Genomic DNA, 18,757 nt, shown 5'->3' with positions numbered 1-18,757 from the left:
TAAACTAATTAAGGTGGTGGGATATAATTGGTTAGCTAATCCATGTTAGGATTGGTTAGTTAAATTTTAGTAGAATGATTGGTTAAGGTATAGCTAAGAATATTACTATATAAATTAGGGGCAAACAGGAAGTAAGTTGGGATTCGAAAATAAGGAAAAAAGGAACTTGTATTTAAGCTTGCTGGAAGTTCACCCCAATAAACATCGAATTGTTTGCACCTTCGGACTTCGGGTATTGTTGCTCTCTGTTCATGCGAGAAGGACCAGGGAAGTGAGTGGGTGAAGGAATAAGCCCCCTAACAGGCACTGGTACAGCGCTACACCCGCAAGCCTGGGATGCTGCGGGGCTGGGTTACACAGCCCAGCTGTAGCCCCTGGTGGAAGGCAGCCCTGCTGGCAGACCCTGACAAGCCCTGGACAATGTGGGGCTAAGGCACACAGCCCCGCCTGCAGCCCCCAAGCCTGCGAGCCTGGGTTGCACTGCCCCGGCTGCAGCCCCTGACAGAAGGCGGCCCCAGCTGCAGCCCCTACCAAGCCCAGGTCCCCAAGACTGGGGCACACAGCTCCTGCTTCAGCCCTGCACCCCACCAAGCTTGGGACGCCACGTGACTGGGACGCATGGCCCCGGCTGCAGCCCCTGGCAGAAGCTGCCAGGCAGGGGCTGCAGCGTCCTCCTGGTTCCAGCCCCAATTGCAGTGCAGGGGTGCACAGTCCCCCCTCCGCCTCCTGAAGCCTTAGAAGTCAGGGAATCCATTACCCCTGTGACTAAATCGTAGCCAGGCTGCCACAGGGTGTTTGGGATAGTAATGAGTGTGGCATTGTGTGCTATGAGTTAGACGAGAGTGGGCCCCGTGTCAGTGAGCAGGGAGGGGCTCTTAGGGTCACACGTCTTGTGGTTGTAGCAAAAAGCTTGAAAATGCGAACCCAGTGCATTTTAAAGGTAAATAAAAGAAGAGTCTGAGCATCTTTCTTGTAAAACGACCAGTCTTGATGGATGGACTCATGAGTTTTGAACATGCAGCAAGAGGGCTGAGCTCTGCCTTTCTCCAGCCGCCTCCCTGAGGGGATCCCAGAGCACCAGAAGCATAAGTGGCTTTGCCCTTGTCCAGGGTCCCCAAATCCCTCTCCCGGGCAGTGGCGCTGTCCGCTCAGAGCTGACTGCAACGGGACGCTCAGCAATATTCCCGCCTTCTCCTGCCCTTGTTCCTCTCTTTGCCTCTGCTAGTTCCCGCCGGTGGCACGGGCCCGCACCAGCGCCTGCTCGGGGAACAGGGGCTGCGCCCCTGCGCACGCTAATCAGAAGGGTGAGTGGCGCCTCCCCTGAGCGGCGGCGGCTGCTGCTGCTCCCAGCAGGGGCTTGCGGCAGCAGTTCGCGCCTCCACGCTGCAGGGGGCGCTGCGGGCGTCAGGCGCAGCCGTTCGGCTGAGCTGATGTCGCTCCTTGCACTCGCCGCCTCCTCGATGCTGCATCAGGAAGTTGGGGTCTCGCTTTTGGCGGCAGCTGCCGCGGCCGGAGCCGGCCTGAGACTTGACGCAGTCCCCGCCCCCACCTTACCCCATTATCCAATCAGCGGCCCCACCCCCCTCCTCCTAACCAGACGCTGCCGGCTTCCGTGCCGGGGCTGCTGTCTCTTTAAGGAAACGACGCCGTTGCTCATTGGTTGGCTAAGGCCGCCGTGGCTGCTTTTCAAGCAGGGGAGCGAGGGAGCGCGCGCGTGCTTGGGAGCGAGCGCGAGCCGGGGGCTGTTTGCCGGGAGCGGAGCGCGGGGCTTTACCTGGGCGGCTGCACCTTAAGGGAGGAGCCGCTCAGGGGACGCGGAAATGCACCAGCGCCCGGCAGCAGCCTGGGCGGACCCCGCTCCCTTGCAGTAGCCCTGTTTCCAACTCTTCATCCTTGGTCTAGGCAGCACCTTGCAGCCACTGCCCCTGCCAGCCCCGCTCCCCGTTTAGCACCAGCAGCCCACTGCCCTGCTCCTCCCACGAGCGGCAGCCTCGCAGGTCCTTCCCTTATCCTCTTTACTCCCTGCTCCACCTCTTGCACCTTGGTCACGGTCTCCTCCCCACTCCTCCTAAACCGCAGTACCGGCAACCGGGTCCCTCCCCTCCAGGTTTATGGCACAGGACGCCTGCCCCAGCTCTGCACTCGCTGTAGAGGACTGTGCAGACATGAATCCCAGGAAGGTGGCTCTCATCACGGGCATCACTGGCCAAGTAAGTTTGGGGGCGGGGGGCGAAGAGTACAAATGTAATTGCTTCTTTCTTATACCCCAGTCGTTAGGTAAGGCCAGGGGTTAGTGACCCATGTGGGTTGCCTCTCTCTACACGTATCTCCTTGTTTGTTAGCTAACTTCAGTAAACTGTGTAATGCCACACTGATCCGTGTGTATCAGCTCCGTGTTGTGCATCAGTATATACTGCATTGATACCCCACTTGAAATAAGGACTGCTATTACTTACCAAACCGTATTTGGCCCAACTTCATCCTTAACTGATATTGGCTGAAGAGAGGAAAGAAATATTTGCAACTGGTATGTGTTAGTCTCTAAGGTACCACAAGTACTCTTTTTCTTTTTGCGAATGCAGACTGACACGGCTGCTACTCTGAAACCTATGTAAGAATAGTGTCTCATCTCCCGTTTTCTATAGTTTTACAAATTTAAGTACAGCACATCCTGTGCTATTTACATGCAAAAGTGAGGTCACTTGGCTCTTAATATACAGTTTATCTGATGTTTCAGAGTAGCAGCTGTGTTAGTCTGTGTTCACAAAAAGAAAAGGAGTACTTGTGGCACCTTAGAGACTAACAAATTTATTTGAGCATAAGCTTTCGTGAGCTACAGCTCACTTCATCGGATGCATTCAGTGGAAAATACAGTGGGGAGATTTATATACATAGAGAACATGAAACAATGGGTGTTACCATACACACTGTAACGAGAGTGATCACTTAAGGTGAGCTATTACAAGCAGGAGAGCGGGGGGGGGGGGCGGAAGGAACCTTTTTGTAGTGATAATCAAGGTGGGCCATTTCCAGCAGTTGACAAGAACTTCTGAGGAACGGTGGGGGTGGGGAATAAACATGGGGAAATAGTTTTACTTTGTGTAATGACCCATCCACTCCCATACAAGACACAATTCTTAATCGTATGTTTAATTCTCATATTAGTGGTTAAAACTTTAAAATTTTGGATCAAGTTTTTATCATATTTGGGGGAAAAAGCAAGCTTTTTACAAAAGTCAATACACATGAGCTAATAACGTAACTGAAGCTGGATGTTCCAGTGTTTGCAACCCAGTGCAACAACAGGAACTGAATGGTGAAACTGACATTTATTGTCTAAGCTGTGAGAAATACAAAAGGGGAAAAAACACAAATAGTGACAATTGACCAAAGGTGGAATTTGCCTGCAGAACACTGTTATTGAGGAAAGATTGGGCTTTAGTGAGAATATACTTGAAGAGTGGCGTTACCTTCTAATGACACACCTTTTATCCAAAATGCATTCCTTTGATGTAGCACAGCTAGATCTTTTATAGGCCTTAGTCAGTGGAACTCATTAGATTCCAGAGGATGGACCATCAGAACCTATTCTTCTGCCTAGCTGAGAGTGAAGGCCTGAGCCTTACTGTCAAAAGGCCCAGCTTTCAATGACTTACCTCCATTCCCAAAAATAAGATGTAGCAAGTAGAAGGCTCTGTGAGGTGGAGCCAGTAACTACTTGGGAAAGGGTCGTAGTGACCATACAACCCTGAGCGAACCGGCAGGAGAAGTTGATGGTGTGGATATTGAGGCCATCTTTGATACTTAAACCAAATGGTGGAAAGGCCCCTATAGAGAGGAATTATCTGAGCTCAAGTAGGGTGTCATACAGCCAGATATGTGCCTTGTTCTTAGTCAAATCACAGTACTGACTTGTACCTGCTAACTTTGCATTTAATAACACAAAGTGAAGAGTAGGGTCACTGTTAGCCTACACCACGCACCCCTGAAAAGAGAACCTCTGAAACAGCTAGTGGCACTGCAGAGTGCTGTAGTCTGATTCCAAGGTCTCGATATTCCTTATTTCCACTCTTGCACCACTACAGCAAAAGAGAGGCTCAAATCTTTACAACCATTGTATATGCCAAATGCTATACACCCAGCTCATTTCAGTGCTGCTCACCCTTTTTGGTCACCATGAAGTGAACATCGAAAGGAGGCAATTGCTGCAGTTGGATTGCTAATTTTTTTCTTTTAACCACATGAGCACTGGTTTGTGTCAGGATTGCTTGTGAGTGATGAGCATGGTGCTTTGTTTCATTTAGGAAAAAACATTATGAACTTGATTTATGCCCACTTCAGATCCCCTTTACTTTGCTGTAGCAGATGTTTGCAAAAATGAGTGTAAGTTAATAAGAATGAAATATAGTTTTTGATTAGAATGGTTGGAAAGAAACTTTTATAAAGACAAGCAAAGGGACAACATCAGAAAATTTAAAAGCCTAACATTTTGCAAGTTTATTGAGAAAAATTTAAGCGGTTAATCAAATATTGGTGCAAGAAACAACCACTTCTCTTTGGGTGTTCGCTCCTTTTAACGTCACCAGCTTGCTTTTATAAGTCAGGAAGCCTTCAGAGCAGCACTTCTCCTTCTCCTCCTCCCTTTCCCTTATCTCTGAATTCCTGAAGCATTTTCATGGGCTGGTGAGGAGAACTTGTTATACACCTGCAGAGTGTGAGTTGGTGTACACTTGAGAGATGAATGGAGAGAAATATCAAAGGCTGCTGCAATAGGAATAAAGTTTTTGCCTTGACGGGCAAAGGATTGCTTTTCCATGTAAGAATGAGGGAACATTGTCTTAACTTGGTGGCCAGGTGTAGCTTTGCAGGTAAAATGTTATCACTTTCCCCATTGAAACAAACTTCCTTACAGTTGAAACTTGATACAGAGCTCCTTTATGGCTGCTAATTATTGGATCTAAATTGAGGTGCCTAGAGCTAGATTTTCCCTGCCAGAGATGTTGAATGCCTGTGACTCCAGTTGAAATATTGGGAGCTGAGAGTTCTCAGCATTTTGGAATGTCCATCTCCAGTTGAACACCAAAACTAGTGGGAGATTTTGCAAAAACTGGCTTAGGTGGCTTATCCAAACCCGTATAACAGGCTAATGATAGAGTTGGCAATAAAACCCTAATACATAGTCCCTTGTTCTGTGCACTAGATATTGCTGCCTTGTAGAAGGAAGTTTGCAGAGTTGCAGCAAAAGCTATAATCCTTAGGAGTCTTTTAATACAAATAGGTGTGTCTGAGTCTTTGGTTATAGCAATCCTTATACCAGAAAGTGTGAGCCCTATTCCAAGAGTAGAGCTGGACAGAACAAAAATGTTGCAGAATTCCTCTTCACTGTGCCTTGGCCTCCTTTTTGGAATTGTTGCAGAATAGGTAAATTCACCTGGCATCATGATAACTTTCTGGCAGGCTCCTTTGGGAGACATGCTTCCAAACTACCCTTCTGTTCCAGTCTGCTGTGTATGTAGTAGTGTAAGAAACACCCATTGAGAGAGACATGAGGCTTGCAGCTTCTCTAAGAGCTTAAAAATAAGAACAAATGCTGGTCTTGACAGTCTAAATAGCATGACCTTGCCCATATCATCTCACTTTCATAAGCTTGCATCTGGCAACATTGTCGCCATAAAGGTGGGCTAATAAATATACATGTTAGGTAGCAGTGCTTGGGTAATCCAACCTGGTATTTACAGGAAACTCTTTCCTTTACCCTAAATGCTTTTCCTCAGTTTAAATAATTGCCCCCAAACCCAACAAACTGTTAATTTCCAGTAGGGGACAATCAGTGACACATGATGCAGTTAACATTTCCACTTCTTTGTGAGTACATTCTTGTCATCCTTGTAAACAGGACACAAATGTAGAGGACACAAATTGGAAACAGTGGATTGCCAGAGATTTATAAGGTGTCAGGTAACCTTGTGAAGAACAAAGAGAATAAAGGACTTGCCCAGGGCTTGTCATGTTTAACACTAGGGGGGGATGATTTGGGAAGGTGAATGCCTGCCAAAGCACACAACCCCAAAATATACCTAGATATTTCTAGTATTTCTGAAACTGCATGGAGGAGCAGCAGCCGCCTCTTCCCTTTCTCCTTGCATCCAACCCCCCAAAGAGGGGAAAATCCTTCTTATTTCCTCTGGCCTGTTGCGCTGTTCCTTTGTGTTTGATCTTCTTCCTCCCTGGTTGTCTCTCCCAAGCCTCTCCAGTCCTTCAAGCTTTTTGCTTCTGGGATTTAGAAACTGGGTAGCTTCCCTATCCTTCTGCATAATTAGGTGGCTCAAACCAATTGATGCCAAGCAGATCTTGGCACTAAGTGCTTATCAGTCTGGCTGATTGAGTTTCACAGGGAAACTTCTAACTAGCAACTCCTCAAAAGAGGTGTTTGGAGCAGTCACAGGATTGAAGTTATCCTATGTGCCCCTCCTGTTGCCCAGGCCCTTCTTCCTCCCAGGATCAGTGTTCTATTAGCCTCACCTACCCCATCGTGGGAATTCCATACCTCTGTGTGAGACTCAGTCTCACAAGAATCACGGTAATGGAGCTAGGAACCCTTTTCCACTCTTTCCCCGTCCCTACGCCCCCCTCCCCCAACCAAACAAAAACCTGTATCATCTTCAGGCACCTTTTGAGCCCAGGATAGATGAGATTTTCTTCCTCTTAGTCAAACTCAGGTTTACTTCAGAAGGTTGCAGTTCCCTGGGCCTAAAGGACAGCGGCAGCATGAAACAGGATCAGCAGTCCAGTGTCCAGATTGTTCCCCTTCCACAAATGCAACTTAGTGGTAAGACCAAAATTCCTTGCACTCTGCAACAGACATGAATGTGTCCCTCTGCAAAACTGTTAGGTAGGCTTCCTTTTGTGCTGTGTATGCTGTGTGCTGCAAGGTACAATTTGAGTTTTATGACAGGTTTCAGAGTAACAGCCGTGTTAGTCTGTATTCGCAAAAAGAAAAGGAGTACTTGTGGCACCTTAGAGACTAACCAATTTATTAGAGCATGAGCTTTCATGGGCTACAGCTCACTTCCTCAGATGCATCTGAGGAAGTGAGCTGTAGCTCACGAAAGCTCATGCTCTAATAAATTGGTTAGTCTCTAAGGTGCCACAAGTACTCCTTTTCTTTTTGAGTTTTATGTTTCACATCAGCTCTTTTTCTCACTTATTCTCTCTCTCTCTCTGCAGGACAGAGTGAAGTGGCTGTGGAGAGACTAGTAGGGTGTTGGCGGGGGGGGGGAAGAGGATTTTTTTTAATTTTTAATTTTTTTCAAATAAAATGGGTTAGAGCAGGTAGTATTTAGAGCCCCTCTTTGTAAAAGTACTCAAACATCCCAGCTATTGTAGCTCTAAATTTTCCAGGTAGTATAGGTCTAATCTGAATTGGGAACATAGCATATGTATATTACCCTGTGTATCTGAGTCGGGGTCTCTTTCTCTCGTTACTCCTTAGCCAAATCAAAAATTGAAGATTTGTCTTCATTAATCCAGTTCCCCCACTTCGTCACACAGCTGATTATTTTTCCCGGCAACTTTCTGGCTCCTCCTTATACTGGACTCCTATATACTAGTTGAGATGCTCTTATTTCTGCCTGGTCTAGGCCTTCAAACAATTAGGCAAAGATGTTGGAGGTAAAGGAGAAAGTAGTGGTATTGGAGCCTGCGTCCTTCTTGCCTTATTTCTGAAAAGTCACTGTAGCCTGTCATGTGAGGTTGGGGGAGGTGGAACAGGGGACATAAGCATAGTCCTTACAAAAGCTTTGTTTACCATAGGTTAAGATCCTTTGTTAAAATTACTAGGCAGATTGCTGCAACTCTATTAAAATCTGTTTGATTTCTTTTGCCACTCTTGCTTTCTACATGCATTGTTGAGCAGGCACATTTCCTCCCACGCAGATTAATTATTGCAGCTATTTATATGTGCATGCTAGAACTTGTATTTGCTGCACCTGCTCTGTAGATGGAGGACTTCCTTTTCTGGGAGTGCCCACCTGGCATCTTTTGCTGGTGCTAAAGTCTTAAATAAAAACAAAGAAAAATGGAAAATATACAGTATGTCATAAACCAAAAAAACCCATAAAATCATAAATCAAAAATAAGACAAGTTGGTTGATTTTCTGAGATCAGGGTCTAGTTTAGTTCTAGGTTGCTTTGAGCAGTAGTTAGCCTTTTATTTTTAACTGGATTTAAGGTTGTTTTAGAATAATGGTATAACTTGTAGGTCTGGATTAGTTGCATAATTTAATTGGAACATCGATATTAAAGAGACTGACACAGTGTATGGACAACAAATATAACAGGTACACGATAAGCAAATTCTCTGATCTAGCTGGTTTGTCAGCTACAGGAATGTACTTCCTTTGGGCAAAGGATGCTGCAGGTCTTGGCTTTTTTCCTAGTGAGGTTACTAAAGTAGTTGAGTGTAGATAAACTTGTTTGTCAGGTAAAAGTGTGGTGGCTGTAGTATATTTGAACAGTGGGTTGGGAGGGGAAATAAAACTTTGTCGTTACTGTACACAGTAAGTAATGGAAAATAGTGCAGATTTTTTTTGCAAGTTTTGCACTTATGATCTGGCCTACTCATCTGTTTCCCTTGAAATGCCACGTAATAGTTTTCACTGGCTGCAGTTAAATCTAGCTTAGAGGAAAGAGCTCTTTCTCAGTAGCTCCTCTGTCCCTAAAAGTGCCCAGATACAAGCTAATGCTATGGAGAGAGTCAATGGGGAAAAAATTGTGGCTCTAACTACTTCATGTACTTCACCTCCCTCCCCTCTGGATAATAAGTATTCAGCTTTGTTGTCATCTGGTATTTCCTCTCTATCTTGAAGAGATGGCTTGTCTTCACGCATTCCACTGTCCTGGGTGGGTATGCACTACTCTCTCTTTCTAATGAGTTGGTTCTGCCAGAATAGGGTTGAGGCACATGATTAACAGATGGTGTGCTGTCAGTTTCAGTTCTCTACCTGTTCTGGCACTTCTCATGAGCATTAGTCACTTCATTTTTGAAGCACTGTGTCCATCTATGACACTATATAAATAAGAATAAGTTAAAAGTTGAAGGAAATCCTGTGCATCAGTCCCTAAATTGTAATGACTGAGTCTGTCATTACTAGTAATGCTTCACCACTTTTTTTTTCATGTTCTGCTTCATGAAATGAGTGAACCTCTCTAGGGGCATGGAAATGTAAGACTGGTATGCATAGAAGGAAAGGAAGTGCCAAATAATGCAAGGAATATCTGTGCATACTCCCCTTCCAGTTCTTTCAGATACTTGCTTTCTACTTTGGAGGCTCTTCTGCTGCTAGCAAATACATGCTCCCTGGACTCTCTACCAGCTGTCCTTTCCTCCTTGTCTCACATTCACGTGCTCTTGCCAGTACGGAAACCAGAACTGCATGACTCCTGCAACGCTAGTCTTGAGCCTCCACATTTGAAGGTTAATCTATCAGTAGTCACACTGCAGTGGTTCTGTGGTGCTACCAAATTAAACTTCCATTTGTCTTGCATATGATTCTGAATATCTTTTTTTGGTATTTTTATTAGATTGCTAAGGGATATTTGTCAGTGGTGCGGGTGACGGAATGCATGGGTTTTTTCCTGCTGTTACTTCCCTCAGTGCTCCCTATCAGAAGAATTGATGCAGAATTGCCTTCTTGCATTTGGTGTGTTACAGGGAAGCCTAACCATTCTTTTCCTTCATGCCCCACTAATACAAAAGCTGTATTTGTAATGTTTTTTGCATTTCAGAGAGGAATTTATAGTACTAATGGGGCTGGCACAGTCTTTCCCTTAATGTCTTATACAGCACTGAGCACATTGTCAGCACTAAACAGATTCTTTTTCTCCAAAGGCTGTATCAGACTTGCATTATTTACTTAGTTATATCAAATGCAGCAAGCATTTGATAATACAATAGTAGCCCTGGGATTTTAATTGTATGAAAGTCAGGATACTTATATATGCAATACAGTTGTCTTTCAGTATGTTCATACCTAACCTATGTGTGCGAAAGTATAGAATGCCATACTGTCTCAGGGCGTCTGGCCTCTGTGAATGAATTAGGTCTAGCTCCCCTGTGCCTGAACAGGTCTTCTACTTTGGCCAGTGAAGAGCAAAGTCCAGCACCTGGGAGCTAAAAAGGAGCAGGAATCTGGCAGGGGGGGAGCTTTGGTGAGAGTTAGTCGGGAGGAGGTGTCTGGGGAAAGCTGCAGAGAGCAGAAAGCTCTACAGGCTCTCCCTGGGAAGAGAGGGGAATGAACAGGAAGCAGTGGAGGGGCCAGCCAGCTGTTCTTCCTGAGCCAGAGAGCGCCAACACCATAGAAGGATGGACAGGGCTGACGTCTAAGACCAGTGGAGGGTGATGCCTGATGGCTCTCGGAACCAGAGTGCTGAAGCCAGGGGGCCAGACAGGGCAGTGCTGGAGAGTCTGGTTGCGGTGAGGGATGCCAGGGCTGTATTTGGTGGATTGCAGTGTTGGGAATCATTATATGCACTGGGCTTTATTTTGCAATAAAATAAGACCACAAGGGCTGTTTGCACATAGAAAGACTCTTTGGACTATTTCTGGGGACTTAGTAGGAGGGAAACTGAGGCGGGTGCATATCTTGCTGGGGCCTGCAGGTGGAGAGTGCTCTAGGTGTGAGTGCCATGTGTCATGCCCGTATGGAAAAGATACATTTTACTTTAGAGGTATTTACAAAATATTACATCCTATTACACTTTGTTCATATGGGCATGGTCTGTACTAACCATTTTTTGGATGTGTCCTGCTATTTGTGTGACCACTGGTTGGAACACTTACGTAGACAGGGTTGGTTGTCTTTACTATGCTTGTCTAGATCTACTCTGACTAAGGATTATCAATGACTTTTTCTTTTTAATTACCTGGTCGTTAAAGGTTGAAAGTTTCATTCCTGTAGGATTCTTCAGTATGTGCAGTGAAATTGAACAGAAAGTATTGTTAATTTTGGACTATTGTTTGGGTAACTTCTAAGTAGCAGGAAAGGCACTGGAGCTGTGGCTATGCAGACTCATAAGGAGAATGTTTCTTCCATTTGTTTGCACTTGATTCACAGTTCTAAGGTTATATTTCACAGCTGCAAATACTAAAATCTCTTACATAAATGTGAGCTTAATTCTCTCGACATTAGGGGCTTGGGCCCCCCACAAACTGAATAAGCAGCTGAGACCGTTCTGTTTGTTGGTGGCTTGGTAAAGGCCAAGAGGCTGTAATCAACTCTTGGAGCCTTGATAAGCTCCTGTTCTTTCAGCTCTCTGAGTAATTGCTCTCTGGTGGTGAGGAGCTGAGATAATCAGGGAGACTTGGTGTACAAGGTAACTTGCTAGGTGACCTCCAGAGTTGTGAACAAAAGACAGCTAACCAAAATGTTTCAGTGAGTTGAGAGAGGCAGTGTGTCATTCAGGTCTACGTGCAATTTCAAGATGGCCAAAGGTGGAACAGTAGTCGTGACCTGCAACAGATGTGCCATGTTTTTCCAGCCTGAAGCCAGAAGGGACTTCCTGTTCATAAATTTGGTGGTCCAGGTATTACTGAAACCTGGTGTGATGGTGATGAACCTAATGAGGGCTCAGAGAAGAGCCATGAGAATGATTAAATGGTTTGAAAACCTGCCTTAGATTGAGCTCCTTCAGTCTATCCACTATATCTAGCTTAACATAGAATATTAAGGGGTGACTTGATTACATCTTAAAAACACCCATATGGGACCAAATAGTTAATAATGGGCTCCTCAGTCTAGCTAGAACATGATCCAGTGTTTGGAAGTTGAAGCTTAACAAATTCAGACTGGAAATAAGGCATACACTTTTTAACAGTGAGAATAATTAACCATTGGAAGAATTTACTGGGGTTGTGGTGTATTCTTTGTTACTGACAATTTTTAGTGAATTTAAATGTGAATGTTTTTTCCAAAAGAAATCCTCTAGGAATTGGGGCAGTTTTACTACTTCTGTTATATAGGAAGTCAGACTGAGTTGTCTCTTCTGGCCTTGGAATCTGACACTATGAGCCTTTAAGAAAAGCTTCATACTTTTCCCTTGGAGACTTTATGATCACTGCATGGTATCTGTTCATAAATGATTGCTCTTTTTAACCACTAACATACAGTGATTGCCATTAAGCTGCAGTTTTCATGCAATTTTAATATTATTGCAACCACTTTTATTCCACTGCACAATGCAACTACTTCTTTCAAATTTTGCAGAGCTAAAATAGTTTGAGTTTAGATGAAGAATCAGAAGTTAAAGGTAAACTTTGAAGAAATTCACAAGATACTGATAAGAGTTTAAGAATGGAATAACCATCTTAACGTTAACTGTGTATCTAATATACCCCTGTCTATAATACCATGTGTGCAAGTAAAACTTTTGTGCTCTAGCATTAGTAGTGCGTCATGCTCTGACGAAGAGCTCTGTGTAAGCTTGAAAACTTGTGGCTCACCAACAGAAGTTGGTGCAATAAAAGGTATATTACCCATCTCGTCTCTCTTCATATTCTATAGTCCAATATCCAGTAAGATTACCAGTAAAAGTAGTGTTATATATATTTTAAAATTGTGAAATGCAGGTGGAATTCCAAATTATTTAATTTGTTTGATTCTTTTCCAAATTAGTTTGGAGGGATATTTTTGAAACCCACCTTTTCAAATTAGAAATGAACATTTCAGTCAGTTAAGGAGTTAGTAGAGACTTTTAAAAATAAAACAATCCAGATGTGCCACACAAAATCATGTGTTATATTACTTACCTTTATCACATCACATACCATCACATCTAGTTGGCTTTTTAATCAATTAAATTACAGTGAAATGTAACACAGGCTCTGCAAATGGAAAATAACCATTAAAATTCCCTAAACAATAATGCTGTACTTGCATAATTGAATTAGGTATAGTTCAGAAGGGGTGGTTTAAATTATTACCAATTTATAGAAGTTTTAGTTAATATTTAATTGTTTAAACTGGGAAATGTGATAGGGAAGCTGTATATTTGGAATGCCTGTGTGCTCAATCATTTACATTGCTGTTGGCACTTGCTATCACGTCACATACCAATTTCATTTAAAATTGATTTATCCAGACGAAGCCTGCAGATTCTCTATTTATGATAAGAGTTCTTCAAGGAATTTCAGAGTCTGCTAGCAAAACGCTCAGACCCTCATCCTTGGGATAGATTTTGTCACCTTTGCTTAGGTTGAGTACAACTCTACAAATAGTCCCTATAAAATCAATCTAGCTACTCATGGAGAACCAGTAAGTGACCGAATCTGACTGGTACTTTTATTACATGAAATTCTTGATTCCTCTATATTGTATAGCCTATTGGAATTATTACATTTCCCATCTTTCTTCGCTATCAGTGTAATAATGATGGTTATACTAGGGAAAGTACATATGCCTGCAGTTAAATTTAGTTTTGTCGAGGGTACGGAGTCATATTTTATAGGGCTTGCTTTAGAATTACTGATTAAAATTTGCATATGTATCAACAACATGGTGATTCAGGAAACATTACTATGTAATATAGTGAGAATTCTTCTCTATTCCATATTTATATTAAAATATAACCCAACAGTTGCTAACTGCTTTTATAAAGATTATTTTCCTGAGACTACTATATTTATTGTGGTGTGCTGTTCTATATTAAATAGGCCCATACAGCAGCAACTGGAAATGTGATCTCTTCCCTCCTCCCCCGAATCTTGTACCACTGAAGTCTGTGGCAAGCTGTGGATTTAGGATCCACATCCATTTCTTCTTTCCAGATAGTAAAATTAAATATTTATTATCTTCATTTGTATTGGTCTTCTATTGTACACAACAAGGGACAGTAAATTACAGGTAATCCTGTATAATGCAGTATATACATAGGTGAGTAGCTATAAAACAAACAGAGCCTGGATTACCCTCTACTCTGCCTAACATAGGCTTGAAAATTCTGTAGAGGCAGTGAACAAACAAAATCAGAATGTTTTAAAAATCCATAATTCCTAAATACAATTGAGGTAATGCTTTCTTACATTAGTAGTGCTTAATCCTTATTTAAAAGGACACTGACAACATATTTTAAACTGTTTTGAATTGCCTTTAACTTAAATGTAATAGAAAACCCATAAGGAATTTCCTATCTAGTTTTTGGTTGTGGCTGCCAGTTGGATTGTGAAAACAAGCACCCCTTTCCACACCACCTTGCCATGAGGCCTCCCATTATTGTATGTAGGCAAAGAGGAAAAACAACCCACTACTCCTTTTTTTTCCTGTGGGATGCTGATATGTTAAATATCAGCGAAAGAATATTGACTTCTGCTTGACAAGTAGTGGAAAAGGACTAGATTTAGTCCAGCTCATAATAGTAGGAACAAAAAATTGTCCCTTACTTTATTTCTGACTCAAAAACCAAATGTTTCCTTTTTCAATAAGTTGCTCTTGCGTTAGAGGAGCGAGAAGTTCAGTTCCACTCTCCTTGACTGTCTGATGTGTTGGGCTTCCATCTCACCTACCCCACTAGAATGTGCATCACAATGCTCTGATGCTGCGGGCGCTACACCTTGGACATTAAACATTCTCATTTCTCTTTTGAGTTTTCCGAGACGACGTTGGTTCTCATTCTCCCACTTAAGTGTGCTCTTTAGTTTACCGTTTCCATGCTGGTGCCTGACGTGCTCTACATTCGTGTTCTTCGTGAACCATTTGTTTCATCCCACTGTACTTGGCGCCACATGAACTTTCAGAATTAACTTCTAGATGAACAGCTAGGTGGCCTTCATTTTTCCCTTTCAATAGGAATGTTAAGGTTTTCATGAAGGGTTGTGGATACTGCTCAGGAAAATAAGGGGTCTGAATTCTGCATTTCTGACTGGGCTAATTCCACGTAAAAGTGCCAATTGTGAGGAGTAAAATAGCCCAGTACTTTTACAGCAAGAACTTAAACCTTTTCAGTCCCTTGAAAATCTCTCTCGAAAACTCACACTGTTTCCTCTGTTGGCTCAGGGAGGCTATGGCATTTCAGTAGGAGTTGAAGATTGTCCATATTTCTCTCATAAAATGTCGCTATAATTACTTTCAAATGTTGACTTCATTGTATATGGCCTGTTCATGTGTGAAGGGCAGGATGGAGGCCAGATTGTAGCCGCAGATGACTGGAAAAGGGAGTGGGTGGCCAAAAAATAAGTAACGAGAATGTTCTGGTGACACAAATGCAAACCCACACTTTTAATGAAGGTTTGAAGTCTTGAGAGGTGCAATGCGCTAGCAAACCACAGTATATCGAATTCAGTTCTGACCACAATTTTAAAGAATCGCAGTCTTGGGGTTTTTAATTGTTTCTATCTGATTCATGCTAAGAAGCAGTTTGTATTTAAAGGAACACCAACTGCTCTAGTCTGAATTTATCTATTTTTACAAGAAGCCGCAAAGATTCCTGTACTAGGGAGTTCTTCAGCTCTATTTGTGCATTTAACAGTACATAGTTTGTGTGTGTAATTCACTTTCTTAAAGGTAAGCCTATGTTGTTTATCGACAGTCTCTCAGGCAAGCTAGAGATGAGGAGCCTTGCCTGAAAATACTTGACTTAGAGGTACACATTCAACCTTAAAATCTCTAGTATCTTAATGCATTTATTTTTACTTTCATTGTGGATCCAGAGATGGGAACAATGGCAGGGGGCAGCAGAGTGTCAAATTGTTCTAATACATACAAGTGTGCTGTAGTAGCTTGCATCCATGTCATGACTTTACTCACATGGAGGGGGCGGGGGGGGCAAAAAATCCAGAATAGGCACTGTGACGGGTTTGGTCACAGAGACCTCCTTTGGACTGCCACCTGATGTGGTGAGACTACCTCTGAGCTCGTTTTCCCTGTCGGCTTGGGACTTTAGAACCCTGCCTTGTTGAGCAGACACGCTAGCCTGCTGCAACACAAATCCAGGGTCTGACCCACCAAAGCTGGTCCTGCAGCTTTTTGGATCCCCAAAGCTGCAGGCTTAACTGAAAACAGCTTAGCAAGTGCTCCTGTCTCTAGCACCCAGACATCCAGCTCCCAATGGGATCCAAACCCCAAATAAATCTTTTACTCTGCCTAAAGCTTATACAGGGTAAACACATAAATTGTCCGTCCCCTATAACGCTGATAGAGAGAGATGCACAGCTGTTTGCTCCCCCAGGTGTGAATTACTCTGGTTAATAAACAAAAGTGATTTTTTTTAAATATAAAAAGTAGGCTGTAAGTAGTTCCAAGTAATAGACAGAACAAAGTAAGTTACCAAGCAAAATAAAACAAAACACGCAAGTCTAAGTCTAATACAGTAGGAACCTGAATACAGGTACACCAGACCCTCCCTAGAACGCGGGGTTCAGACTCCATGCGCAGTATCGTGTTAACGTGGGGGCTATGTTACCATGGATCCCAATTTAAATATTTAAATGTGGGATCCATCGCCGCGACTGTGCTATATGTGAATCCATGCTCTAGCAACACACGCTCTAGCGAGGGTCTGCTGTAAATCTTGCCCTCAGAGATGTTCCAATAAGCTGCTTTCGCAGACTAGACTCCTTCCTAGTCTGGGCCCAATTCTTTCCCCCTTGTTAGCTCCAGCTCAGATAGTAACTAGGGGATTTCTCATGACTGGAACCTCCTTTGTTTTTTCCACCCCCATGTACAGCTTTGGCACAAGGCAGGAATCTTCTGTCTCTCTGGGTCCCCACCCCTCCTCCTAAATGGAAAAGCACCAGGTTTAAGATGAATTCCAGTACCAGATGACATGGTCACATGTCCTGTGAGACCCCAGGCCTTCATTCTTCCTGGCCTGACTCGCAGGAAGGCTTGCAAGTAAACAGAGCCATTTACCGCCAATTGTCCTAGGGGAAGTGTCCTTAATGAAAGCCATCAAGATTCCAAACCACCATTACTACCACTTTGGATAATTACAATAGGACCTCAGAGTTATATTTTATTTCTAGTTTCAGATACAAGAATGATACCTTTATATGAATAGGATGACCACACTCAGTAGATTAAAAGCTTTGTAATGATACCTTACAAGAGACCTTTTGCATGAAATGCATATTCCAGTTACATTATATTCACACTCATTAGCATATTCTTATTAAATCATATGGAGTGCAATGTCAGAGGCACAATTCCCAAACATATACCCATTTAAAAAAAAAACACAAACCCCACCCACATTTAAATTACATCAGTACATTGCCAAACTCAACAGAAATTATCCTCAGATGAATGCTTTCAAAGGTAATATATTCACAATCCAGATTCATTGAGATACATGTCTTTAAATGTAAGCTTGTTTTTCAGTTTAATTACTAGCCTACTGTAATTTTTTCGTCGTGATCTGTTCACCCTTGTCTCTAGTGTATGATAGTTATCATAAACCATCAGTATTAAGATCGCTATTGTTAAAAGGGGGGATATTTTAAATTGGTGCAATGTCTAATATATTATACACATTAGGAGAAAGCTATTCTGCATTCCAGTTACATGCCCTTGGTAGTATGGCTTTGTCATTTTAAAAAAATGTACTTTATATTACAGGATCTCCCAACCTAAGTTCAATCTAAGATGTGTGGCCACGCAGCAGCCTATTAAGCGCAGTGCAGGCGCTCAGGACTGCAGTGGGGAGAGATGTTTCTCCCTTGGACCTGCCCTGGCCCTCTCCCCAAGGCCCAACCCAGCCCTGGCCCGGACCTGCTGCGGCCGGGGAGAGGTGCCTCTCCTGCCCAGCCCAGGTGCTGCTGCAGGGAGAGAAAGCTGGGGGAGTTCTCTCTCCCTGCTATAGCCCTGGGGAGTTCTCCCTCCCTGCACCCCAAGCCCCTCATTCCCAGCCCGACCCCAGAGCCCTCACCCCACTGCACCCTAACCTTCTGCCCCAGCCCTGACTCTCTCTCATCCTTGGCCCCACCCCAGAGCCTATACTCCCAGCCGGAGCCCTCACCCACCCTCACCCTCTCCCGCCCCATAGCCCTGAACCCCCTCCCATACTCTGAACTCCTTGGCTCCATGCCCGCCACATGAATTTTGTGTTATGCACGAATACAAAGGTGATGTATCACACATCACCTCCATATTGGTGCACATAACAAAATTCATTCTGCACCTGGGTGAGAAAAATTAGAGGGAACACGGCTCCAACAGTATATTCCTGACATGTTTGATTCATTTAAGTGTTGAATTTCTCCCCTTTTTCTGGGATAATCACTGCCCCAAGATCAGTTTAAAGAGTGCTGAGTCTATTATATATATACTTGTGGCTAGTTAGTCATTGCTATTGGATTACATTGTATAGAAGAGTACATCTGCTTAATTGAAGAATTTCAGGAGACATCAAATATTCATTAGGGAAAATGTCTTCAAATCCACTGATGATTTGGTGTTTGAGCACACAGTAGCCAAGTTCAGAAGATCTAAAGCATTTGACTGCATATCAACCGCATTCTCAAATCCTAAAGCTAACATGGTCTTCACATACGGATCCATTACTTTCTTAAACAATACATTTTAGAATAAAATATAGTGATATGTAATTTGTTCCCACAATACCTGTGGCCTGTTAAGCCCCCTTTCTGCTTTTAAAAAATGAGTAAAGTCTCTTGTTTGACGTATTGAGTCATAGCCAAAGAGTGGATTGTATTTTCCATTCATAAATTTATATCAAATATAGTAGACTTTTTTGTTATTGGGTAAAA

The 18,757-nt window shown here is 43.3% G+C and overlaps 1 protein-coding gene across 2 annotated transcripts in view; it reads left to right on the top strand.

Annotated features, from left to right (window-relative positions):
- The first annotated feature begins 1,502 nt into the window (after positions 1–1,502).
- The window catches only part of GMDS (GDP-mannose 4,6-dehydratase), a 550,209-nt gene continuing 532,954 nt past the window's right edge, over positions 1,503–18,757 (top strand). Inside the window, exon 1 of one of the 2 annotated variants that reach the window (XM_073332193.2) lies at positions 1,503–2,210. In XM_073332193.2, the coding sequence (XP_073188294.1) occupies positions 2,112–2,210 (99 nt within the window). In that variant the 5' untranslated portion in view covers positions 1,503–2,111. The remainder of the gene's footprint in view (positions 2,211–18,757) is intronic. The other variant, XM_073332192.2, reaches the window with a different exon arrangement.

Source organism: Lepidochelys kempii, chromosome 2 (assembly GCF_965140285.1).
Source record: "Lepidochelys kempii isolate rLepKem1 chromosome 2, rLepKem1.hap1, whole genome shotgun sequence".
Classification (NCBI taxonomy): Eukaryota; Metazoa; Chordata; order Testudines; family Cheloniidae; genus Lepidochelys; species Lepidochelys kempii.
Note: the sequence above shows the minus strand (reverse complement) of the source record. Positions and strands in the feature narration are given on the sequence as shown.